This window comes from Apus apus, chromosome 2 (assembly GCF_020740795.1).
Source record: "Apus apus isolate bApuApu2 chromosome 2, bApuApu2.pri.cur, whole genome shotgun sequence".
Taxonomy (NCBI): Eukaryota; Metazoa; Chordata; class Aves; order Apodiformes; family Apodidae; genus Apus; species Apus apus.
Genome location: NC_067283.1, coordinates 154,450,334 through 154,477,123, shown reverse-complemented (window position 1 = coordinate 154,477,123; position 26,790 = coordinate 154,450,334). Strand labels below are relative to the sequence as shown.

General features: G+C 44.0%; 1 protein-coding gene across 7 annotated transcripts in view; it reads left to right on the top strand.

The window, feature by feature from the left end:
* The window catches only part of TSNARE1 (t-SNARE domain containing 1), a 514,761-nt gene that overhangs the window by 107,204 nt on the left and 380,767 nt on the right, over window positions 1-26,790 (top strand). For all 7 annotated transcript variants that reach the window (XM_051612487.1, XM_051612488.1, XM_051612482.1 and 4 more), the window contains one exon: window positions 5,273-5,395. In XM_051612487.1, coding sequence (XP_051468447.1) covers window positions 5,311-5,395 — 85 coding nt within the window. In that variant the 5' untranslated portion in view covers window positions 5,273-5,310. The remainder of the gene's footprint in view (window positions 1-5,272; window positions 5,396-26,790) is intronic.

Here is a 26,790-nt window from a genome sequence, read left to right as displayed (position 1 = left end):
ATGTTTTTACAGGAGAGGGAAATGAAGCTGATGGGTTTGCAATTTTCTTACTCTTCTTTTCTCCACCCATTTTTAGTAAACAGGCACAGTAAGGGTTCTTCAGTCTGTCAAAAGGACCATGAATGGCTCTCAAACTGCTTCAGGCATCACAGGAAATCACAGAATCCCAGAACCATTGAGAAGGAACCTCTGGAGGTCATCTTGTCCAGCCTCCCTCCTGAGAGCAGGGTCTCCTAGAGCAGGTTAATCAGGCCCGTGTTCAGTCAGGGTCTGAATATCTCCAAGGCTGGAGATTCCACAACCTCTCTGCACAACCTGTGCCAGTGTTTGACCACCCTCACTATATACATATTTAAAATAAATAAATAAATTAAAAATCCCACAACAAATTAATAAAAGAAACAGCTTTTTTTCCTTTTTAAGGTGGAATTTTGTTTGAATACCTCCTCATTGCAACTTGCCCTGTCACTGAACATCTGTGAGAAGAGCCTGGCTCCATCTTGTTGACTTCATCCCATCAGATATTTATACACATTAATAACCTTCCCCGAGCCTTCTTCACTCCAGACTGAGCAGACTCAGCTCTCCTCATGTATCAGGCACTCCTATCTCTTGGTCATCTTCATGGCCCTTCTCTGGATTTGCTCCAATACATGGACCAACCCATTCCTTGAGATCCTACATCCTGCTATTATACTCACTACACGATTGATATTCTACAAGATATATTGACCATGTCAGTAAAATGCAGATTCATGCCTCTGGATTCATGGATGTCCTTTCACTCTGGCTTAGGTGTAGTTGTTCCTTCATTGTGTTTTAGGTGATGAGAAGAAAGCTGTGATCAAACTTTTTTTTTTTTTTTTTTTTTTTTTTTTTTTTTTTTTTTTTTTTCCCCTTCTTAGAATCACAGAATCAGAATTGTTAAGATTGGAAGGAACCTTAGAGATCATCAGGTTCCAACCCCCCTGCCATGAGCAGGGAACCCACCACTAGACCAGATTGCACAAAACCTCATCCAACCCGGCCTTAAAAACCTCCAGGGATGGGGCATCAACAACCTCCCTGGGCAACCCATTCCAGTTCCTCACCACCCTTAGGGTGAAGAATTTCTTCCTAATATCTAACCTAAATCTCTCCTTTCTCACTTTAAAACCATTCCCCCTTGTTCTATCACTATCTTCTCTGATGAAAATCCCCTGCCCAGCTTTCCTGGAGCCCCTTTCAAGCACTGGAAGATGCTAAAAGGTCTCCCCTTCTCCAGCCTTCTCTCCTTCTCCAGGCTGAACAGCCCCAACTCTCTTGCCCATGATAAGTTGCTCCTATCCATATGATACAATTCCATTCCTCAAAACTGCAATTCTGAGCTTTTTCATTAGCTGGATTTTCTTTCTTTAAGTGATTCTTTCTTTTTTAATTTATTTTTATATATATATTTTTTCCCTGTATCTAGTATGTTAGACAGTGCATGTTCCATTTTGTACAAACTGCCTGCACAGTAAATTGGACAAGTCTCCCTGAGGAGCAGTAGACAAAAGACTTGGAAGGTGTCATGGGGATGGAGAGGCAAATGCTTTTCTTGCCAATCAAATTAAAGTTATTTAGATCTGCTGTTAAATTTTCCTGTAAATATTTTACTGTGGGGTGGGAGTTCCAGAGCTGTGAGAATAAGGGATGTTTCAATGGCTTAGTAGGATGGGGTGGGAGGTGGTTGTTTCTAAAAGAGATTCAATAAACTAAAACAAAATATTTCATTTTTAGTTCTTTATTTTTTTTTTCCCTTACTGGGTGAAAATATTTTAAAATGGAAGCATGATTTGAAAATAATAAGTCAACACGAAACAGTTGGAGTGCTCTAAAAGCCTTCCTTCTCTCCCCTTTTCACACCACTTAGTTGGGGAAAAAAATAGATGCATTCACTGTTTGCCAACAAAACACTTGCCCAGTTGTAATCAAGTCATTTTGCAATATGGTGTAGACTTTCACTACATGTTTGGTGTGTGTGGCCTTGGGGGAGTCGTGGCAGAAAATGCTTCCACTTGCTTCTCTCTAAAAAGAAGGGATGGATCAGGATCAACCTCTGTGCAGAGGCTGTTTTCAAGCTGTTTGGTTGTCCCACTTCCTTGCTTACAGCAGCCTTAATCTGTAGCAATACTGGGAGGTAAAGAAAATAAGTTAACTCCTTTTTCCTGTCCACAGTTTTTTCTCTTGATGTCTTTTATGTGCCCTTATTTTCCCAGGTAAGGATCTTGCTAGATCTTGGGTTGCATTTTGCAATGGTGGTTGTGTTACTGAGGTAGTTTTGGGCTAACCCGTGACCTGGGAGAGGCAAGATGTGTTCCCAAGTCCACTCCAGACTTCCCAAGTGAATCATAGAATCATAGAACCATAGAATCATAGAATCACAGAATGGTTTGGGTTGGAAGGGATCTTAAAGATCATCTAGTTCCAACCCCTCTGCCTGGGCAGGGAGAATTCCTGCTAGACCAGGTTGCTCAAGGCCCCATCCAACCTGGTCTTGGAGACCTACAGGTAGAGGGCATCCACGAACTTCATCTGTTTCCTGTAGTATTTAGTGGTTGTGATGAACAACTTCCATCAAGACATCACAGATTATACTGTTGTGGTACTTACAGTTTTTCTTGCTTGACATGATCGATTGTTGTGTGGTTGAATGTCTTGGAAATCCTTGTCTTGTAGGATTGCAAAGGTTAAATCCTTGTTTAACCTTCCTTAATCATAGAATCACAGGGGTTGGAAGGGACCTCGAAAGATCATCTAGTCCAACCCCCCCACCAGAGCAGGGTCACCTAGAGTACATCACACAGGAAGGCGTCCAGGCGGGTTTTGAATGTCTCCAGAGAAGGAGACTCCACAACCTCTCTGGGCAGCCTGTTCCAGGGCTCTGTCACTCTCACAGTAAAAAAAAAAAATCTGATATTCACCTTCCCTCTTGTTTCCTTCATTTTCTCTCTTCTCGATGCCCACACAAATACAAATCTTCATCCTCTCAGGCTGCTCAGGCTGTTGCAGGTTGGCTGCTACAGGTTTGGACTGAGGGCTGCTTCCCTAAAATGAAGGACTTCTTGCTGGGGGGCACCTGCATCCCCAGATACTCATTCTGTGTGTATGTGCTACTCTGTGCTGGGTGGGGAAGCTCTGCTCTGGATTTTCTCCAATTTAATGGCCTAAACTCCCACCCTTTGCTCTCTCAAGGCAGTTGGACTTTCATCCTCTTTTATGAGTCTGGCCCAATTAAGGGAAGATGCTGAGAAATTTGCTTTAGTCCTACAGTTTCCCTGTCTGGCAAATCTCAGTAGTAGTTTTTTTGCTTGGTTTTGGAACTTGGAAAGAAAGAAGGAAATTTAAGTGCAAGAGGTGCCTGAGATCATTAGTCTGTTCCCAGTACAGTCCACAACTGGGACCAAAGGAATAGTTGCAAGTACACAGCTGTGTCAGTGCACCCCAAAAGAGACTTCAGCCTTTGCTGAGGCATCTATCAATGCATATATCATCATATATCATCATATGACACATGGCCATGTGTTGAGAAGCTCTTAGAAGCTGGAGGCCATTCCCAGCTTTTTGCATGTCAGAAGGAAAGTGGCTCATCCAGGCCATGTGTAGCCTGGGTACTCAAGCCCAGGACAGGGCATTGTATCTCATGTCATCTAGTGTTACACCTCATTGTTTCTCTCAGTGCTGTAAAGACATGGACCTGTTTGGGCCATGAAGATCCAAAGGGTCCAGAGGAGGCCACAAAGATGATCAGAAGGCTGGAGTGCCTCTGCTATGAAGACAGGCTGAGAGAGTTGGGGTAGTTAAGCCTGGAAAAGAGAAAGCTCTGGGGACACCTTATTGTGCCTTTTAATAATTAAAGGAGATTTCTAGGAAAGATGGGGACAGACTTTTTAGTAGTGATAGGACAAGGGGTAGTCGTTTTAAACTAAAATAAGGGAGAGTCAGACTGGGTATAATGAAGACATTTTTTTTACCCTGAGGGTGGTGAAACACTGGCCCAGGTTGCCCAGAGAGGTGGTAGATACTTCATCCCTGGGAGCATTCAAGGTCAGGTTGGATGGCATTCTGAGCAACCTGATCAGGTTGCAGATGTCCTTGCTCACTGCAGGGAGGTTGGACTTGATGACCTTTAAAGGTCCATTCTGACCCAAACAATTCTATGATTCTACCATCATGCTGAAGGAGTTGCATATGCTTGTTGGAGGGGGTTGTTTGCTGGCCCAGCTCTTTGGGTTGTCCTTCTGCTACCAAGTGACATTTATAAGATAGAACAACTCCCTGCATGGAAGACAGGTGGCATTCCCAGCCATCTCACACTGACACATCCTCCCCTCAGGACTGTCCCATGCTCCCAAGGCCTACCCAGTAGCCAGTGTTGCCTTCTACCTTTTCAGGGAATAACTCTCTCCCCTCAGCCTCCAGATTTTCCCTGTTTTGGGATGTTTTTCATAGTCTTGGTACAAGGAAGCAGTAGCTGACTTTGGCCGTGTATCATACCCCAACTAATGCAGCACCTTTAGTTCTCCTCCTTTGCTGTCACCACCTCCATGCCTTAGGGTTGAACTGGTTTTAATATCAAAGTCCTGGGCCCCTGCTGATATGCTGGAGGGTACTGGGGGCACGTGGTGAGACAACACCTGTGGATGGGGAGGTGGGAAGGAGGAAGAAGTAACTGCATTAATTTCATTCTGCTGCTGCTACCTTAGGCCTTGCACCTTTTTTCTTTTTCTTTTCTTTTTTTTTCTAAACCAGCCAAGAAAAATAACTCTGGCTCCAATATTTATACTAGAGGCCCAGGAGCTTATAATATAGCAGTAAACTGTCTCTTTTGAGAGCTCATCAAGACTGCAGTGTGATGGATAGAGTCCTAGCCAGCTGCATGGTGGTAATGTTCCAGAAGACAGAATTACCTCTTTTTGATCGAGTGCCTGGTCTTTGCCCACCAGCTCAGGATCTCAAAGCACTTTGTGAACAGCAAGGAATTAAAAGACTTGTCATGACTGAAACAGAGAAATGGCTGCCCTTTATCACTGGGGAAAATAAGGCACAGGGAAGTCAAATGAATTGTTTACCCCCAAGCTGTAGTCTAGGAGATTTTATTGCTTTTAATTGTTGCAGGTGGACATCCTGAATTTGGAGAGAGGTTTGAATTTTTTAATTTGGCTTTTTTCACCTTTCTTTTTCTTTTTAGAATACTGAGGTTGAACTGATTTTTCAACTGGTTTGTATCTCTTTTCCTCTGTTTTTTTAGGTTTGAAGTATAATCTTGCATCCATTGCTGCCTAGAAAATGTCTTATGGATCCATTGATGGAAGTGGATTTGGGAGCAGGAATCCATTTGGAGGTCCTTCAAGACAAGGCTATCAACCTCTTGGTAAAGTATTGATCCTTTGCTGTTAATTTATGTTGCTTTACTGGGGACTCAAGTTTTACATGCTCATGTTTGGTGTGGCTGGTTTATAAATATCACACTCTCTCCAGAGCTCATTTCTGAGAGTGCTTTGCAAAGGCAGAAATGAGCCTTTGGTTGGATTTGATTTGTATGATCAGGCACCACAACCTACAGTGCAGTGGTGGGTTGAGCTTGGCTGGATGTTGGGTGCCCACCAAGTTGCTCTGTCACTCCCTTCCTCAGCAGGACAGGATGGAGGGAAAAAAATAAGGTGGGAAAAAAAGAACCAACATGGGTCAAGATTAAGGCAGTTTTGTAAAAAGCAAAGGTCACACGTGGAAACAAAGGAAAACAAAAGATTTAATCTCTATTTCCCATCAGCAGGTGATGTTCAGTCACTTCCTGAGAAGTAGGGCTTCAATATACATAGTGGTTGCTCTGGAAGACAAGTGTTGTAAAAATGAATGCTCCCTCCTCCTCCTTTCTCTTAGCTTTTATTGCTGAGTAGACATCAGATGGTATGGAACATCCCTTTGATCAGTTTGGGTCAGCTGTCCTGGCTATGTCCCCTCCCAAGATCTGGTCCACTCCCAGCCTACTGGTGAGGAGGGAATATTGGAGACAGAGCCTGGATGCTGTGTGAGCACTGCTCAGCAGTACCCAAAACACTGGGGTGTTGTCAACACCTTTTCTATTTACCAACACAAAGCACAGCACTATAAGGGGAAAACTAACTCCATCTCAGCCAGACCCAACACTTATGCTCAGGACTTGAGGCAGCAACATGGAAGAGGAGCACTGGTGAAGATTTGGGAGGTATTTTGGGGGAGAAATGTGGAATATTCTCTAGACTGGCTCATGTCTTTCTTCATCTCCCCAGCATCTTTGCAAGGAGTTTGTCTAAATGGTGTTCTACTGTAGGTGGACTGATGATGGGAATAGAGCTGAAGGTGTGCAAAGGGCAGAAGTCTTTGCTTCAACACAGGGTAATGGCTGCTTGTATCTGGAAAACGTGCTCAAATGTGGCAAAAGGGTCAATAATTCGCTCAGGAAATGATGAAATGATTAACAGTGGTTTGCAAATGACCATGAATTCTTTTTGGGTGGTATGTTTTTGATGAAAGACCAGATGTGGTTTCCTTCCCTATTTCTCTCTTGCCCTAAGGACTGTAGAAACACAAGAGAAGAAGGAGAAAAACATCCAAGTGACAACCTGTGTATCTGAAATGGTCCCAAACCACCAAGTCACATCTGCTCTTTATAAAATCAATTTCATAATATGACTTTCAACATGGAGTGCAGCTACTGGTTATAATGTCCTGCTTTGGTGTGTTGAAGATGTTGACTCTACTGTGTCCCCTTCCTGACACAGACAAGTTGTAGGAGACATCCTTTGCCAGAAGTGGGTACTGCAACTATTGACCCTGTTGACACGGGGCTGGCTTGTGTGTGGAGGTGGAAGGTAGGTCTCACCCTGGCCACTTCTGATCAAGAGGCCAACCCATGTTGACATGGGCAGATAAGACCAGATCTCCAGCTGCCCAGATGTAGGCCAGTTCCTGGTCTGGAGGGAGAATTCCTGTTGGGTTGGATCTAGGTTAATCTAGTCTGTTTTTCAGCAAGGCTTGTTATCTGGAACATATTCTTGCATTGAATGTTGGGCCTGGGTCTGACTCTGGCTTGCACTGCAGGGTGAGGCAGCAGTGGCTGTGGTGTGGACATGACTGGGAGTTCAGACCTCTGCAGAAGCATCAGGAAAGGGGACCTTTTAACATGGTTAAGAGCTGTGTTACTGCTTTGTACCAGGGAAGAACATTCTCCTCTTCTTTTGCCTCTCTTCAATTACCTTAGATTTCAGCTGGGCTGCACACTGAGGCAGCGTGACTTCATTGTCAAGTTTTGAAGGTTGCAGTTGTTCTTTGGGAAACATTTGGTTGTTTTGCAAATAACTGTTCCCCCTGGATGGAAATATAGAGGAAGCATGGAGGTTTCTCTGTTTTCTTATGAGTTTTGATGTAATTATGATTTTTTTTCTTTGAACAGGGGGAAGGTATTGAAGTGAGTGCGAGTTGTCAGCTCAGTTGTAAATAATGATTTTCAGGCTATTCCACAAGGCAAAATTGAAGACATAAAAGCAAGGAAGAATGGGATACTTGGGCACAATGAAAGAACTGTAAGAAAAGGGAATTGAACTGTGGACTAGACACATGATGAATCTCAGTGCATTGTAGTTTAGGGTAAAAAACCATGAATACTTACTGTGCTATATGAAAGGACCACTATTTTTAATGCAAATAAATAGATTAATTCTAGACAGTTGCAATCTCTAAGTATTAGAAGAGAGAGCTCATTGTGCCCAGCTTGCCCATCTTTTGGCAGTTACTGATGTGATGTTGAAGCCACACTCAGTGATGTGGAAACACTAGCTGTCTTGAGCCTGTCAGATGTTCAGCTAGAGTGTGTTAACATGTTTGCTTATGTCTTAGAGTTGAGTGCTGGCTCCCCTTCCATGCATGCCCACATCATCTTGGGTGGCATTTGATAGACACATCTCCAAGGTCTTCCATGGCTGATCTTCCCAGCAAGCCAAAAGTGGCTATGGAGTTGCTCAATACCAAGCTGGTTCCTTGGCTAGGTATCTCTGTGGAAAGGAATACAAGGGAAGGAACCTAGTTGTGTTGGCCAAGGGCAACTTGGAGAAACTTTTCTCTTTTCAGATGTGCCATCTCAAGCTGCAGAGCTCTCCGTGCCTATTTGCCTTGGGAGACTGAGGAACATGGTGTGTCTTGTTGTAGTATCCCCAAATACTGACATTAATTAAGTGTCAGGAGAGGGTAATACAGCAGTAATCCTCTGCCTCCTGCTTCTGAAAGCTGGATGACTGGCTTGCTGAGGAGAACTCCTCACTGTATTAGATCATTGTATGGCTGGAACAAAAGAGCATGGCCTTCCTGCCAGCATATGTATGTCAGCTCACAGTGAGGGCAGGTCTTGATGACCATCTTCTGCATGTGCTCTAGACACCTTCTTCTTTTTATATCCAATAGATAAATAAACCAGGTAGCAGCATCCCAGTTGCTGTCTGGTGGTAGCGCGCGGTCTAGTGGTGATGTTCAGGCATCCAGCAGAAACCCTTGAAATCCTGAACAGTAATGGGGATGACACTGCTTCATAGGCTTTTGCTAAGAAATTGGCCTGGAAGTGACATATAAAGAACAAGCAGGTTTCAGCAGCCTCAGCTTCCCCAAGGACCTGGAGGCTTTTCACAGCAAGTGGTTGTACAGCGGGTAAGGAAAAAAAAAAAAACAAACCACATGAGGACTTTGCTTTCTTAAACCTTTAATTTCATGAAAGAGAGCAAAGAACAGGGGGCTCAGTTTTTGGGGTTTTAATTTTTTGTTTATTTAATAAAGGATGATATCAAGAAGGTGTCCTCTGTCCTAATATCCCTTTGTCCATCTTGGCTGCATTTCCCCCATACTCAATTTGAACACACTTCCCAGGCTGGGAAAGATTAATTTCATGAAGATGTTTCCCTTGGCCTTGGGCTGATGTGAGTAGAGACCATCATCAGGCCATGCAGCTGTTGCCTTTGTTGACCAGCCTAGTTGGAGAGATCCACAAGCTCCATTGGCAGCAGTTTGGGGAGGAATCTGAGAGGCAGGTTTTCTTAGGAATTTGGTTTGTCTGGGACACCTGGGTGTCAGACAGCCCTGGTTCAAACTCTTCTTGTGGTGGTGTTGCTGAATATCCAGGATTTCTTGGAGAAGGGGGCAGGGAAAGGGGGGGAATCAAGTATATTTTGTATTGTTACTATTTTTCCATTAGATGTTGTTGGGAAAAAAGAGAGATTGCACTCAGCAAAACTCAAATGTTCTGTAGCCTTAACTGGAGGGCACTTGAAGGGGTGTCACAAGGAAGACCACCTGAATTATTTGGAGTGTAAGCAGTTTGGAGGGTTGACAGTGTCATCCCACAGCCAGCAAAACCAGTGAGGGGCAGCAGGTGGAGGTGTAAGCCATGACCCTGCTCTGCAGTTGTGAGTTGTGACATCCTCCAGCAGCATCTGCCTCCACTCCTTGTTCTGCTCCCAAAAATCCATGTGAAACCAACTGTTTTCCTGTAGCAGCTTCTCTGGTCTTCAGATGTGAATGGGTGTTTCATGAAGTTGGAAAGTAGGTAGTGAAAAGTCGGTTTGGTTTTTATTTTTTAACCAGAGAAGTGAAAAAGATTGAATTTACTTCCAATGCTGTTGGGTTTTCTTAGGTGATGTGTCATGTCTAAAATAATTGGAGAGCAAACTCTGTGCAGCAGTAGGAATTAAACACTGAAGTCTTATCATTTTGGTGTGTGAAACATGCATTCTCTTCCATGTTCATCCTGTCCTCCCAAACCCATCTTTTTTGAGGCGAAAATGAAAAAAACCTGCTGTAAACAGGGAATTCAAATAGCTTGAGTTAAAATGCCACAAGCCAGGAAACTTTTAAGACTGCTTTTATTAACCTCCCTGTGCCCTGGACATTAAATGCCAGATTTGAAGGGGTGAAGGTAATTTCATATTCCAGAGCTGCGATGTTTCCAGGTGTACTCAAGGAACCGTTGGGCCAGTGTTAATTTTATTCTGACTTCATCTAGGCTGTTTTTCCTTCAGTTGCTCATGAAGATACCATGTGGGACACTGGCCAGAGTTGCATGCAAGATATATTGCACGTGGGTCTTTCCCTTCATCTGCTAGCTTGGCTATCTTGTCAAAGAACAAAATTAGATTGGCCCGTGCAAGTTGTTCTTGGCAGTGTTTGCTGAGTGTTATCACCCTATTATCACTTCAGTACTTAGCAATTGTTCAATGATTTGCTCTAACATTTTTCCAGGAATTGGGTCTGTAATTTTCTTCACCCCCTCCTCTCTACCACCTACCTGCTGCTCTGCTACACCAACCAGTTCCTGGGTTGTAAGTCCCATCTAAGTGCCAGCATCACTGTCTCTGTCCTGTCTTAGCAGTTGGAACATCTTTCTGTTCTCTTCTTACCTCTCCAATCCTATTTTGCTCTTTTCTTAGCAGTTTTATAAAATGTTTTTTCCTTATTAAACCCCCCCTTGGGGTTCATTGTTTCCTCCAGGTTGGCAAAGTCCCAGAGTTCATATTCTGCATGGGAAGGAGATGTTCACACCAGTTGTGGCCTGTTTAGTGGGATGGGGATAGCAGGAGCTCTGCTGGGGGCCCAGGATCAGTGGCTAATGCTGAGCTAGATGTTCTGTGGACAAAACTCACACAAAATCTCTTACATGAACCAGCACTGTAGCTTGACCACCACGTTGGTCTCATTACAGTTCTGGGTCTGGTGGCAAACCATGGGAGTGAATCCACTGCCAGCTTCACATCTTGATAGTGCCAAATGCTAAAGCACACAACAAACTCTTAAGTACACAAGGAGTCCCCCTGAGGTTAATTAACATTAAGCAGGTGATTCATGCTTTTGCTATATGGGGACTTGAATGCTGCTTTGGTTTTGCATTAACTTCTCAAATTCTTTCCAACACTTGCAATGCTATAGAAGGGACACTTTTTTTTTCACTGCAGCATTGTCCAAAGGGTCTGGAAAGTGGTCTAGGTCTGATTGTGGCAACTATTCCTCCCTGGAGCCTTGAGGGACCCAACCATGTCCTTAGAACAAAGTGTCAGAAAGAGTTGAAAGCAGTGAAAAAAAAGAAAGAACAAAATCTTTGAATCTTTTAGGGACATTCAAAACTACTGTGCAATATTAGGGGTGTTTTGTTTTGTTTACCAGAAGTTAAAACCTTTAAAACTGAAGGATTGAACTGTGTCTTGATCACATTCAGTAACATAACCTAAGTGTGATTTTGGGATGGAGTCGCATCAAGTGTAGAATGGAAGGAAGGACAAAAAGTATGAATTTTGTAGCACTTTTTATCTGCCATGTGTAGGTGGATTCATAAACATGAATTCAAGGTTTCTACCTGGACTGTAAAGAAACTGGTTTGTGTTTATACAGCACCAAACAAAAAAATGACTTGTCAAATCTGTAAGAAGTTTCTGAGGGTCTCAATGATTGTCTTATTTTCTTGAAGTTTTGGGGACACAGAAGTAGAGGACTCAGGTGTTGTATTAAGTATTAATTGGCCTGATACAAAGTGCTGGTCAAAGCCTAGATGCAAATAATACCAAAAAAATCATCATGAGATAATCTCTCCCACTACACAATCAAGAATTCTGTGGCATCTACAGAGGAATTCTTTCATATCATTTCTTTGCTAGTGTGCAAGGCTTCCAAACATTATGAGTTGATTTCCTCAGTTCATTTTTCACTAAATTTAGAGGATATTCTCTGTTTTACATCCAGTTCTTAGAGATCTTAGCAGTGATTTAATGAATTAATAAGCATAAACATAAGAAAACATATTAAAGAATCATGAACAGCATGTCTTATAGCAAAGGGAATTGCCAGGAGAATTATCTTTTGTACATGAATTAACTTTGCAACTGTTTGTTTTGAAAACCTCTGCCCTATCCCTTCTGGCACTTTTAACATTGTAATAACTGGTTTTGCTATAATCTTAGTATTTCGGGGAAGTGAAGTGGTTATGCATTTATTTATAGAACTAGAAAAACCAGAAGACATCCCTGGATCAAATGTGTGTTTTAATGAAATATGTGAAGATGGGATGACAACTTCATAGCACTTGTAAAAAAAACCAAAAACACAAAACCAAAAAAAACCAACAAACACCCAACCAAATAAAAAAGCAACACCCAAAAAACCCTCTTGGCTAAAGGTGATTTTTTTTTTCTCTACCAATTTGTTTTGCTACTCTTGGTCATCCAAAGCCATTTTACTGTAAACATGTAAAAATCATTCTGGTGGTCCCAATCTGTAACAGAAATTGAGAAAGAAAAGGTGCTGGTTTCTCCTTAGCCAGGTCAGCTGGAAATACATTTAAACATCTCATTCTCTCAGAACAGCTTGCTCCATTTTCCACCCAACTATGGTCAAGCTAGAAGCAGCTTAGAAAGCTCCTGTCCCCATGGTCTGCTTGTTGTATGGGTAGAGATACCTTGACAAGGAAAGCAGAGCAGGATGCAGCCCAGGACACAGTTGGCTTTCTGGGCTGCAAGCACACGATGCTGGCTCATGTTGGGCTTCATGTCAAGCTCCTCTTCTGTAGCTGTTTGCTTTTCCATCAGAGCTGTCTCACCATGCACATAAAATCATAGAATCATAGAATGGTTAGGGTTGGAGGGTACCTTAAGGATCATCAGGTTCAGCCCTCCTATGAGCAGGGACACCTCCCACCAGACCAGGCTGCACAAGCCTCATCCAACCTGGCCTTAAACACCACTAAGGATGGGCCTTCCACAACCCCCCTGGGCAACCTGTTCCAGTGCCTTCCTACCCTCATGGTGAAGAATTTCTTCCTGATGTCTAACATAAATCTCTTCTCCTTCAGTTTAAAACCATTACCCCTTGTCCTATCACTACCCTCGCTGGTGAAATGTCCCTCCCCAGCTTTCCTGGAGCCCCTTCAAGTACTGGAAGGTACTCTAAGGTCATCCCTGGAGCCTTCTCTTCTCCAGGCTGAACAGCCCCAAATCCCTTAGCCTGTCTTAGTAAGCAGAGGTGCTCCAGTCCTTTGATCATCTTCATGGCCCTTCTCTGAAGCCTGTCCAAGAGCTCTATGTCACTCCTGTGCTCAGGGTGTAGAGCATAACTACACTCAGAAGAACTGGTTGGCAGCTCTCGTCTATAGATGCATCTCTCTCTTCTGCCTGTGTGGTTGCTTAGTCTGGAGAATCACTTGAGGAAAGTGTAATTTCTTCTGTCCTCTAGCTGTGGTAGTTTTGTACAGGTTGTCATCATGAACACTTTGATGCGCCTACACCTTCTTCCTTTGGCTGCAGTGCAAATGAAGCAGCTGGAGGGTGGAGCAGGTTTTGCTCTTTGGGGTGCTGCTTCTGCACACATGGATGTTGTTCTGAAGACTTGAAAAGAGTCTTGAAGAGCCATAGATCATACAATGTCTCTTCAAGCTATGAAGAGCAGGGTCTGTCTCTCACAACCTTTAATTGTGACATCCCAAGTAGTACATGCATTTTATTCTCTGGTTTCCATGCATGCCTTTCTGAATTCCACATCCTTCCTTGGCTGAAATCTCTCTCTTTTTTTTCTTTTCTTTCTTTTATTTTTTTTCCCTTTTCCCCCCCCCTTTTTTTTTAGAGAAGTTCAGGGTCAGAGACTGACACTTCATGTTGCTTCAAGACTATTTACCATTGTCATCCATGTTCCAGTCCTCAGCATCATGAAGGATGGACAGCTCAATATCTCTTGCCTGGTGGTACTGAGGAATGTCCTCAGTCTTCCAAAATGCAGAGCAGCTTCCTTGGGCCAATGTGCTATTTTTAGGTTTAATTTGGCTTAGTCTATCAGAAGAACTTGATTGTTTTGGCCCTGGCAAAGACCCATATGTCTAGCAGCTGGGCATGATGCCATCTTACCAGATGGCCAGCAGGGCAATGTCCAGCACAACTGTGTCTCATCTCCTCTGCTTGGCAGCACATGTCCCCAGGTGACAGTCACCATCCAGTTAGAACTTAAAACACACTTAGGGACCGGTCAAACAAATGTGCCATTCTTAATTCAGCCCCACATCACAGTAAGTTGGTTGAACAGTCTCACATTACATCCTGGTTGACACTGCCCTATGTGACTTCCTGGTCTCAAAACTGGAAGGATATGGATTCCATGGATGGACCTCTCAGTGGATGAGGAATTGGCTGGATGATCACACTCAGAGAGTAGTGATCAATGGCTCAGTGTCCAGATGGAGACCAGTGATGAGTGGTGTTCCCTAAATGTGGGTACTGGGACTGGTGCTGTTTAACATCTTTGTCAACACGCTGAAGAGAAGTGATGCCATCCAGAGGGACTTTGACAGGCCTGAGAGGTGGGCTTGTGCAAACTGCATGAAGTTCAACAAGGCCAAGTGCAAGGTCCTGCACCTGGGTTGGGGCAATCACAAGCACAAATACAGGTTGGGTGGAGAATGGATTGAGAACAGCCTTGAGGAGAAGGAACTGGCGGTGTTGGTTGATGAAAACATCAACATGAGTCAGAAATGTGCACTTGGACCCCAGAAAGCCAATTGTGTCCTGGTCTGCATCAAAAGAATTCTGGCCAGCATGTCAAGGGAGGAGATTCTCCCCCTCTGCTCTGCTCTGCTCTTGTGAGACGCTGCCTGGAGTACTGTGTCCAGTTCTGGAGCCCTCAACACAGGAAGGACATAGAGCTCTTGGAGCGAGTCCAGAGGAGAGCCACAGAGATGATCAGAGGGCTGGAGCACCTCCCATGTGAAGACAGGCTGAGAGAGTTGGGGTTGTTCAGCCTGGAAAAGAGAAGGCTCTGAGGAGACCATATAGTGGCCTTCATGTACCTGAAGGGGCTACATCAAACCTGGGGATGGACTTTTTACCAGGGTGTGTAGTGATAAGACAAGGAGTAATGGAAGAAGGGAGATTTAGGATAGACAAAGTTCTCCCCTAAACCCTAAACCATATCTACCAACACCACATCCAAATGACTCTTAAACACACCCAGGGATGGTGACTCCACCACCTCCCTGGGCAGCCTATTCCAGTGTCCAACCACTCTTTCTGTGAAGAAATTTTTCCTAATGTCCAGTCTAAACCTGCCCTGGTGCAGCTTGAAGCCCTTCCCTCTTGTTCTGTCACTAATTACCTGTGAGAAGAGACCAGCACCAACCTCTCTCTCTACAAGGAACTTTCAGGTAGTCGTAGAGACTGATGAGCTCTCCCCTCAGCCTCCTCTTCCTCAAACTAAACATTCCCAGCTCCTTCAAGCCTTCTTCATAAGACTGATTCTCTAGGCCCTTCACCAGCTTCCTTGCCCTCCTCTGTCCTCTCTCCAGCACCTCGAGATCTCTCTTGAATTGAGGTGCCCAAAACTGGACACAACACTCCAGGTGTGGCCTCACCAGTGCTGAGGACAGGGGGACAATCACCTCGCTACTTCTATTAGTTGGTGGAATGAAGGCTGCCTGCCTTGGTACTGCTCCCCAACCCTTTTGTTTCTGGTTCCTGGTTGATCTTTGGCTGATGTTCTTTGTCCAAGACTTTTTTATTGCTGTGCTCTACTTCCAGGTATGTCTGAGACCTCTTCAAAGCTGAGCTAAGAGGGGACAAGGAGCAGGCCAGCATTTCAGCACTATGCTAGATGGTAGCAGTGCCTGGCTGCAACTGAAAGCCTTAGGAGCACTTCTTGTAGCTTCTCTCCTCCTTTGCATTTGCATCAGGGTGGCTGTGAGTCAGGCAGAAGGGATTCCCTGCTGACTGTGAGGGGCTTTCGCCTCTGCTGGTGCAAAGCTGTGAATTCCTCTTGGCTGAAAACAAAAGCCAGCCTGCTTTCCAGGAGAAAAGCTCAGTGTTCCACTTGGTTTGCTGTCTCTCTCTTTCCTAAGTATTTCTAAAAATCCCACCCTCTCCATATCTCCATCTCCAGGAGCAGCATGAACTCAGCTTGTTTTTTTTTTTCCCCTCAAATCATTTTTTTCCTTAATTTAATGTTTTTCTCAGTTGTTTTCTTCCTCCTTATCTCAGTCCCTTTGCTGCTCACTTGCCCATGCTGCTTTTCTTGGCCAGCTTTCCCAAAGCAAAAGCAATGGCATTGTTTTACAGTGCTCTATAAATATTTCCCCTGGTTTGGCACTGGCATATTTATGTCCTTGTCCCTGTTGGTGCAGACTGCAGAACAGCTTCATGCTCAAACCCAACCATTAATCTGAGAGTGCCTGGAACAGGTTCCAGCTGTGAGCCACATCTCCACAGGAAGGGTGGATGATGCACTCCTCAACCACCAACACAAACCTGTGCTGAATCATGCAGTCTTTTTAGTTGGTTCATAGAATCACAGAATCGTTAAGGTTGGAAGGGACCTTAAAGATCATCAAGTTCCAACCCCCCTGCCATGAGCAGGGAACCCACCACTAGACCAGGGTGCACAAAACCTCATCCAATCTGGCCTTAAAAACCTCCAGGGATGGGGCATCAAAACCTCCCTGGGCAACCCATCCCAGTTCCTCACCACCCTGAGAGTGAAGAATTTCTTCCTAATATCTAACCTAAATCTGCCCTCTCTGTTTAAAACCATTCCCCCTTGTCCTATCACTGTCTTCTCTTAATAGATTCTAGGAAGTCCATTCCATCTTCTCATCTAAGATGAGGACCATTACTTTAGATGGGTTGTCCTGCATGAAGCTGTATGTGGGAACATGCTGTTGCCATCCCTTGAAGCCCTTGCCCAAAGGAGGTGTGTTGTCAGTGTTCTTGTGAGTGAGCCACATTTTTAGCACAGTAAATAGATTTTCTCCTTTGTCTACCTGCTGAAGGACACACACATTACTGTGCTCCACAGCAAGTCCTATTGACCCAGGTGGTCATGATTGTTTCTTGTGAAACCCTACACTAAACCTGGTGTTGACCAACTAGTTGACTTGTACTTTTAAGTCTAGGAAATGGGCTGTAACCATGGCTCATTGCATGACCTTCAGTAAGCCAAGGATCTTGATCTGCATCTTGCTCTTTCAACATGAAAGAGGGGGAGGAGGAGAATGTTATCACCAATCCCATGGGGAGCTTCTCTCCCTGCCCAGCCTGTGGACAGGAGGGTGACCAGGAGACCAGCAGAATGGTTATTAGACCCTGTATGTGGTTATATTCCTTCTTCCATCTTTTATAAAGGCATATTTGTTTGCCTGGGATGTTTTTTGGGTGCTGATCTGCCTTCAAGCAATGACTGTGCCAGATCTCCTAAGTTAAGCAGGAAAGGAGGGGAAACCTCAACAGAGAGCCAGAAAATGAAGGTGATTTAGTGGCAGCTGGTCCTAATGGGCTATAACCCGGAGGTCCTGACAAACACTTAAAGGAGCAAAAACGTCACATTTCAGCGTGAGAAATATCTCAGGTCCTGGGAGGAGGCTCTACCAGGCCTTTTAATGACCCCCAGTGGCCAAGATCTGTTTTATCTCATCCACAGCTTTGCAGAAACACGTAGCCACGGATGCAAGGCTTTGCCTGCAAAGTCATGTACAGAGCTTGGCTATTTAGGAGCCAAGTGACAAGAAATAATGTGGTGAATCACTCAAACTTGGGTCCCAACCAGAGTTTCCTTGTTGCAGTGGTGGTTACTGGGCTGTGGCATGGGAATGCTTCCCTGTCAGCTCAAGCTTGGCTTCCTCAGCCTGTGCCCAGATTTAGAAGATCAAAAAATAGATCAGGATATTGTCTGTGTCTTCTGGGAGGAGCATCACTGGTTTTGAAGAAAATAATCTGAATTTTAAAAAAATTAAGGTTGGTATCTAATGCAGAAGCTGTTCTGCAGCTTCTGGTTTTTCTCTGTGTTTTTTTTTTTTTTTTTCAATTTTCTTTTTTTTTAAAATAACCAGGATAACTGGTGTTCAATCCTTAGTGCTTCAGAGGAAACCTGAAAACTGGTGTTCAATCCTTAGTGCTTCAGAGGAAACCTGAAACTAATTCTGCATTTGGATGTTCTGATGGGCTAAATGCTTTGCTTTTTTTTTTTTTTTTTTTCCTTTTTTAAGAGGATATTTCAGTCCCAGCTTAGAAGTCAGAAAAGATAAGATGCTACTGACACCTGCAGACACCATGAATTTACATTTTTAGCTCATTTTTTGTGACAGCAGAGTTGTTGTCAAGTCAAGGTGAGGGTCAACAGAGCTGGCAGAAGGGCAGCAGTGGGGGGGGGTTTGGTGACTTTTCATTATGTAAATGGCCTCATGCATGGCCAATAAGCTATGTTGGGTGTGTCAAGGGTGGCTGCAATCAGGAAGGTGGTAATATGGGGATGGGGAGTACAAGGAACAAATTAAATCAGCTCTACGGAACACCTGGGTTTCTGCCTTGCTCCAAAGCTCCTTGCTGACGTAAATCCAGCAACCAACCTATCAGCTTACTATCTTCTCCATTTATATGACAACCTCATAATGGGAGATGCTGCTTACCCACTGTAGGGGAAGAGCCTCTTCATCATCATAGAATGATCATAGAATCATAGAATGGTTTGGGTTTGAAGGGACCTTCAAGATCATCTAGATCCCACCCCCCTGCATGGGCAGGGACACCTCCCACTAGATCACGTTGCTCAGAGCCCCATCCAACCTGGCCTTGAATACTACCAGGGATGGGGCTTCCATGACCTCCCTGGGCAACCTGTTCCAGTGTCTCACCACCCTCATAGTAAAGAATTTCCTCCTAATATCTAACCTAAATCTCCCCTCTTCCAGTTTTAAACCATTGCTCCTTGTCTTCTCTCTACATGCCTGTGCAAAAAGCCCTACCCCAGCTTTCTTGTAGCCCCCTTCAGATGCTGGAAAGTTGCTATAAGGTCACCAAGGAGCCTTCTCTCCTCTAGGCTGAACAACCCCAACTCCCTCAGTCTGTCTTCATAGGAGAGGTGCTCCAGACCTCTGATCATCTTTGTGGCCTCCTCTGGACTCGCTCAAGGAGCTCTGTGTCCTTCTCATGTTGGGGGCTCCAGAACTGGACACAGTACTCCAGGTGGGGTCTCACAGGAGCAGATTAGACGGGGACAACCATCTCCCTCAACCAGCTGGCCAGGCTTTTTTTGATGCAGCCCAGGATACGTTTGGTTCTCTGGGCTGCAAGTGCACCTTGCTGGCTCCCTTTGAGCTTCTCATCTAACATCACCCACAAGTCCTTCTCCTCTGGGATGCCCTCAATCCTTTCTCCTCCCAACCTGTATTCGTGCATGGAATTGCCTTGACCCAGGAGCAGGACCTTGCACTTGGCCTTGTTGAACTTCATGCGGTTTGCACAAGCCCACTTCTCAAGCCTGTCAAGGTCCCTCTGGATGACATCCCTTCCCTCCAGTGTGTTGATTTCACCACAGATTGGTGTCATCAGAAAACTTGCTGAGGGTGCACTACTTCTTGCACTACTTTACCTCTTTCTTTGCCCAGCAGGAGAAGACAGGGATTATTCACTAGTTGTTTGTGCCTCTTTTTCCTATGCAGCTGCCATTCCTTGCTAAAATAAATATCAAACTTGTGATTGCTCTGCTCACAGATAACTTATAAAACTTACTGCTTTGAGCACTGAGAGAAGGAGACAACTGAGCTGGAACAGGAAGGTTGAGAAATAGAGGGAAATGCTTGAGTATGTTTGTAGACCCCTTGTTTTTCCCTCGGTCTTGCACACATGAGGCTCCTGAAAACATAAGGCTTTCTATTCACATGGTTGAAAAAAAAATAATCATGTGGATAGCTTTTTTTTTAATGCTGTGGGACATAACTGTTAGGGAGTTGTTTGGTTGGTTGAACTAGAGTTGTTTGTGGAAGCCTCAAGCTACCCAGCAAGATGTGAAACTTGGATGGGAGGACATCACCACAGCCACAAGTTCATCTGAGCACAAAGAGGCAAAAACTGTTCCTGGGGCTACAAAGAGTATACACAAATGCATGGGAAAAGATGTAAGGATAAGGAGATTAGGCCCTTCTGCTTCAAGGTATTGAAAAAATCTTGTAAAACAGAAGGTTTTAAAGGAACATTCCTGTGTAGGTTCTCTCTCCATTTCTTTAACTTTTCCATAGGTCCTGGAGGCAGGTGTTAGGGTTGCCCAGCATAAGAAGAACATGGAACTCTTGGAGCAAGTCCAGAGGATGGCAATGAAGATGATCAGAAGGCTGGAGCAGCTCTCCTATGAAGGCAGGCTGAGTTGGGTTTGTTCAGCCTGGAGAAGAGAAGGCTCCAGGGAGACCTTAGAGCACCTTCCAGTACTTGAAGGGGCTAAAGGAAAGCTGGGGAGGGACTTTTGACAAGAGCGTGGAGTGATAGGACAAGAGGGCACAGTTTTAAAATGAAAGAGGTTAGCTTGAGATGAGATGTTAGGAAGAAATTCTTTAGTGTGAGGGTGGTGAGCCACTGGTCCAGGTTGCCTAGAGGAGCTCTGGGTGTCCCATCCCTGGAAGTGTTCAAAGCCAGGCTGGATGAGCCTTGGAGCAACCTGATCTAGTGGGAAGTGTCCCTGTCTATAGCAATGGGTTTGGAACTAGATGATCACGGAATCATAGAATCATAGAATGGTTAAGGTTGGAAAGGACCTTAAAGATCATGAGGTTCCAACCCCCCTGCTGTGAGCAGGGACACCTCACACTAAACCAGGCTGCACAAAGCCTTAAGGAATCTTTAAGATCCCTTCCAACCCAAACCATTTCTATGAATTTCTGATCTGACCCATTGCCTCAGCTCATACATAATTATACAGAATTGTCAGAGTTGGAAGGGACCTCTAGAGATCATCTAGTCCAACTCCCCTGCTAAAGCAGGACCCCTACAGCACATTGCTCAGGGCTGCATCTGGGTGGGTTTTCAATATCTCTCTCCAGAGAAGGGGACACCACAACCTCCCTGGGTATCCTGTTCCTATGCTTGCCTTGGGAAAAAGCTTTGTTTGGGGAAAAGTTTTTTGAATTCTCTGCTGGAAGGTGCTTTGGAAGGTCAAGGAGGTGGCAGGATAAAAAGTCAGTGGATATCTGCAAATAGCATTGCATACATTTTGGGAGGTTAGCAATAAGGCAAAAAAGGACAATCTTTTACAGAAGTGGTTACAGTATCTGGTTGGGAGCTTATCAGTGAATAGGGAAGAAGGCTCCAGATGACCTCCTGTGCAACCTCATGAGAGATTTATCTTATGGCAGTTGATAAGACCTACTGGTGCACTCATGGAGAGGTTTAGAAAGGATTTCACATGAATGCTGTGTGTGTGAAGGGAAAGAAATGGGGACAGAGGGAAAAAACCTTGAGAGGATGGGTTTGGTAACCCCATAGTACAGAACAGCTACAGAGCAGTCAAGAAATGGGAGTGTTAGGAGTGTCATCCTCAAGACAGAAGAAATGGAGAGCAACAGGTTGGCTTGTCTGCATTTTTTAATTTCTTTGCAGTAATTAGGGACAGACCAAGGCAAAATTACAGCCCCACTTGGTATCCTGGTTTGAGACAGGACAAAGCCAATTTTCTTTGTACTGATTTTTTTTTTTCCTCTTCAGTGAAGTCTCTTTAAAGCAGCCACTTGCTGAAATTCACATCAAGTTTTCCAGCTAGTGGGCTGATAATGCTTGAGTGTTTATAGTTACTGCTGAGAGACCAGGGCCACTTTGCTCTGCTTGTTGGATCTGCTGCTTTGGCCACTAAAGCATCAGAAGGATCATAACTATAACCCTCCCTAAGGGAGGAGCTGACCAGACAGAGGACAAAATTGGCCAAACAGAATATTCCACTTCCATGTCCATCATTCTCTGTATAAATTCAGGGATGATGGAAGTAAAGTTCTTCCATCCATGGATGGCATCCAGGGAGGACTCCATCTATCCATCTCCTTTGATCCCCAGGCCCGTGTGTTCCTGCCCCTCATCTCTACCCTAAGCTCCTGTCTGCCAGCTGCTCTCTCCAGAAGCAGTCCAGGACCTTTTTGGGTCTGCCTTGGCTCAGGGGAGTACACTGGGAGTTGCTGGGAGTTGGGGGAGGCAATAGGGGGTTTGTACACTCCTACATATATGTGTATATATTTGTACATAGAATCAGAGAGTCACAGAATCACCTTGGTTGGAAAAGACCTTAAAGATCAGCAATTCCAACCATCAGCCTTACACTGACAGGTCTTTAACCAAACCATATCCCTCAGTACTACATCTATACTACTCTTCAATCCCTCCAGGGATAGTGACTCAACCACTTCCTTGGGCAGCCTGTTCCAATGCCTGACAACCCTTTCAGTGAAGAAATTCTTCCTAACATCCAATCCAAACCTCCCCTGGTGCAATTTGAGGCTATTACCTCTGGTCCTATCACTTGTAACTTCATTGAACCGATCAGTCCCCACCTCCTTACAACTTCCTTTCAGGTAGTTGTAGAGAGAGAGATTTTCTTTTATCACTAGCATTTCTTTAAAGCTGTCTAGTTTAGTTTTCAATGAGGAAGCCTCTCTCCTTATTTTCTCTCCCTTTTTCCTGTCTGGGTGGAGGGGGAGGGGATAGAGGGCTTATTGTCATTAATTTAATTGCTGAACCCGAGTTAAACTATGACACGTGGATAAAAGTAACTTTCCTGGGCAAGCTGTGCTAACATTGCCCAGTGTTGGTGCAACTCCCTGGAAGATCAGAGGAGAAATATGTTGTGCACAGTGAGTTTCCCACACCTGACACAAGAATAAATAACTTATTTTTCTAATAGGAAAACAAGACCATTGTGGGACAGAACAAAGTGCTCATTTAAACATGATTTCCTGGTATTTCCAATGACTACATTTTATGCAGGATCAAATAGTCACCATCTTCTGAAGCTTTCATAGTAATTTTTCAAGGTCAGCTTCTTCTTGTGCCCAGAAAGGACCCAGCTGAATGGTAAATTTTGCTCGATTGAAATCTGCAAAGCATAACCCGTGTCCTTGAATCTGCAGTGACATAATTTTGCTCTGGGATTTTGGAGCAGGCACACACAAGTAGATTGTAATATAGCAGGCATGTTTGATGCCCTGTCTTAAATCCCAAACTATTAACTTAATTAATACTGTAGGCTCTTAGCACCTTTCTCTACTCACAAGCTACCTTGCTTGGGACTGGAAAACAGGGCTGTTTCACCTTTCCTGGCCTTGTAGAGACAGAAATGTGTGTCATTTGGTCTGAATTAATTATTTCTCTCTCAAGGTCCCAATCAGCCTTTGACAGAGAGTTCTACGTGAGCTTTTAGCTCTGGTTAAGCTTTTTGCCAGGGGTGGCTGCACTTTGCCAGCATGTATAGTGGCAAAGTAGAAATGTAGATTTTTGAGCCCAAACCCCACTTTCTTACTGTCACAAGGGTATTTTAAAGGGTAAATGAAAGTGTGGAGGTTTTTGTGGTTTGTTTTTTTTTCCTCCTGGTGTGAAGGTGGGTGATATAATTGTGCACTATTTTTACAAGAGTAGTTCTGTCCTCTAACCAGCCGTGTTATATGCAAGTGAGAAAGCAAGTGTTTATTTTCTTAGGTTAATGCTGGTGCAGAAAAGGATGCAAAAATGAATGTGAATGATTTTGCTGTTTGTGTGGACAACGGGGGGGAGGATGAGGTGGTTATGCTGCCATCTGACATGGAGATCAAATTCAGTTTGAGCAACACAGTGAATTATCACTGAAGATACAGTATTTTGAATAGGGAATTCTTTAGTCAGATGCTTTTATGTATCTCAAAAGTGTTCTGTTTAGGTCTGTGGCTTATTTGAAAATATTTAGGGCCTGTGAGAAGTCATCCCATTTTTCAAGAAGAAGGTCTCCATGTTTTTCTCCAAAGGGAGAGGAGAGGGTGAAAAATGCAGAAACTTTATTTGTCCAGGATGAGACTTGAATGTCTAAGGTCTTGGCTCAGCCCTGACACTCTCTCTCACCATTTCTAGGCAAAAACTGAAGCAGTGCTTCTTTCCCAAATGGTGTTGATACTTCACTTTGCACATTACTCTGTTGTTGTGATTTTGAAGCATATTAAATATCTTGCTGTGATTATGAAATTTGCAAATAAATATTTATGTGTTTTCATGCTGTCAGACTGGGCAACAAGGAAGGAGGTAAAAAACCTACCTTCTTTGGGATCTTAAGGAGGACAGGGGAAGGACTGGGGGTGTCCAGTCTCCTGCTGGACATTTTGCCTCTTGTTAATTTCCCTACTCCCAAGTGCATTTCATCATCATAAAGGTCTCGTCACAGATTTTGCTTTGAGTGCTAAAAGCTTTGCTCCCCTCTGCCTTCCTCCATGATTTAAAAGCCACAGATGCTGATATATCTCTGAGACAGAATCTATTACACTTTTCCTGCCAAGGAGAGCCATGGCACTTGCTTTATTTCCCTCCTCCTAACACTCAATTTGTTCTTTGTCGGGGCTCAGCTGGCCACATTGCTGAGCACCAGCAGGGCTCCCTCCATGCAGGGCTTCCTATTAGCTTTCCCCTTCTTAATTTCATTATCCATTTCTAATGACTTTTTAATGTCTGAGCTGCATCTACACTACCCAGGGCTTCGTGCACCTTCTGTTTCTCCAGAAGTCTTTCAGGGAGGCCGTGACTGACCATTCACTGCTTTACTTACCCCATAGAGAAGAGCTGGTCTCTAGGGTTGGAAATTCATTTATTGGATTTTATTTTGTTTCTTCTTGAATGTGGATGGTGAAGCATTCACGTGTGTGTCCTGAGCTTCCTGCCAGTTTGTAACAATTGCTGATTTCCCTGCTTTCCAAACTATTGAACACTTGATGTTGAGGAAGTCTTTGCCCACTGTTCAGGTGTGAGTAGCATCTTTCCCAGGCTGCTCTGCAAGCATTCCTTGCAAACATCTCACAATTTACCTTTTTCTTTGTTTCTCTTTATAAATAAAGAATTCATTCATTCAAATACTCAGTCCCCACCTTTTTTTGTTTGTTTGTTTTGTATTTTTCCCCTGCTCTTTCTCTGAGCATCCTTTGGCCCTTATCTCAGCTGTAGCATGGAACAAGTTGCCCTTTGGCCTGGGGAGCCCACCACACCTCTCTGAAGAAGATTAGGACATGGGCTCATCTCTGGCAGCACTACCGGTTTCTTTACAGCTAATCTGCCTGTTTTCTGATGGAAGCAGCCAGTATCTCCAACTCTACCTTGGGACCTTTGAGAGCCACAGTCCTGCCAAGAGGGTAGGTGGCTCCCAAAATCACCTCAGTGCTGCACAGGGTTCACAGTTGTTGATATTGGTTTAGTATTTATATGAGCATACACTATTTTTATTAGTCTCTAAATCTGTCGGTGGTGCAGTCGAAGCATTCCACATTTCAAAGGTATTTAAAGACTGAGTGCTTCATAAAACATGATGCAGCCTGTGGGTTCCTGGCACGGTCCTGAGAGTTGCATGCAGTTGCCAAAAAACACCAGATGTTGACGGGAACCCAAGCTCTTTCCTTTGCCATGTTATTCTAGTGAGACCTGAAATGAGGCCTGGCAACAGGGATGTGACAGCAGGTGATGGGATGAGGGCAGGAGTCTGGTGTTATTCAAGCTAAGGCACCTTCGTGGCCAGGAGCAGACTTGCATTCCATCCACACTGAAGCTGTCCATCACACTTTTACATGTTCTTCATCATCAGCCTTCAATTACTTCTCCAGAAAAAATAATTCAGATCTCAGCACTCAGAAATGCTTGCAGTCTTTCCTTTAAGTTTTGCTCCTTCATAATTACTACTTCTTGCTCTGATCCTCCCCATGTTACTTCTCAGAATATTGGCCTAACAAAGCATGACTGGAAAACAAAGAATTCTTCCAGTATTTGGAAAAGAAACAAAGACAGCAGGACCACTTGCTGTTGGACTTCTGACATGGTGAGAAAGGTAGCATGGCAGTGCACCATCTCTACCCTTTGTCATTTTTTGTCTCATATAAAGTGAGAGCAATGGCAAAAAAATTAATTTCTCAGGCATGAAACCCTGTGTATCCCTATTTTATAGGATTAAAGCAAACAAATAAAAACCCCAACCAGAGGTATCTGCTTTCTGGGAACATTCTTCCTTTGCTGGGAAATGTGGGTGTTGTCTTGAAAGGGGAAAAGTAGTATCCTCAAAGGCCCAACTGCCATGAAATAGGAAATAAGAAAATGAAAGCTTTTAATATTTATGTGAACACCAGTGACCAAAGCTAATGGAGGAGACTGGTATTCATTCCCTGGAAAAAAAAGGATTATAGCTGCCTCTATCATCCCTTCTCTGCTGAGCTCCTGGTGTATTTATTCATTGCTTTATATTCTCAGCAAAGACACTTAAAGTTGTGTTTTCCCACCACACAGGGACAGGCTGTGAAAACAGACTAGGATGGATAGTGCTGTCTTTTGGAAAGGCAAATACAAAAAAGATTTTGCTGATGCTTAAGGGGTGCCACTGTGATATTAAGGTTTGTTAAAGCAAAGTCTGGGAATATAACATGTGATCAGTTCCATCAGGTGTTTCCTGGACCACAGAGTGCATTTAGCTGAATCCCTTTGGAGGGAACTACTGCTTTTTTTTTTTTCCCTGGTATAACTGATACCCATGTGCTGAAAATAAATCTTCCTTCTTTTCAAGGATAGCTGCAGTAAAGGGATCTTTAAGATTAATTTCCATTTCTGTCACCTGCAATGTTGCTCCATGGCAAAAGGAGAGGGAAACGGGCTGGGGGTGTGGGTGATTTTTTAAAGACTATTTATGTTGTTTATAAATGTGCTCAGCAGCATTTATTAAATCTTAAAAAAAATCCCAAACAACACGGGTGTTAAACACTTGACCAAAGCAAGG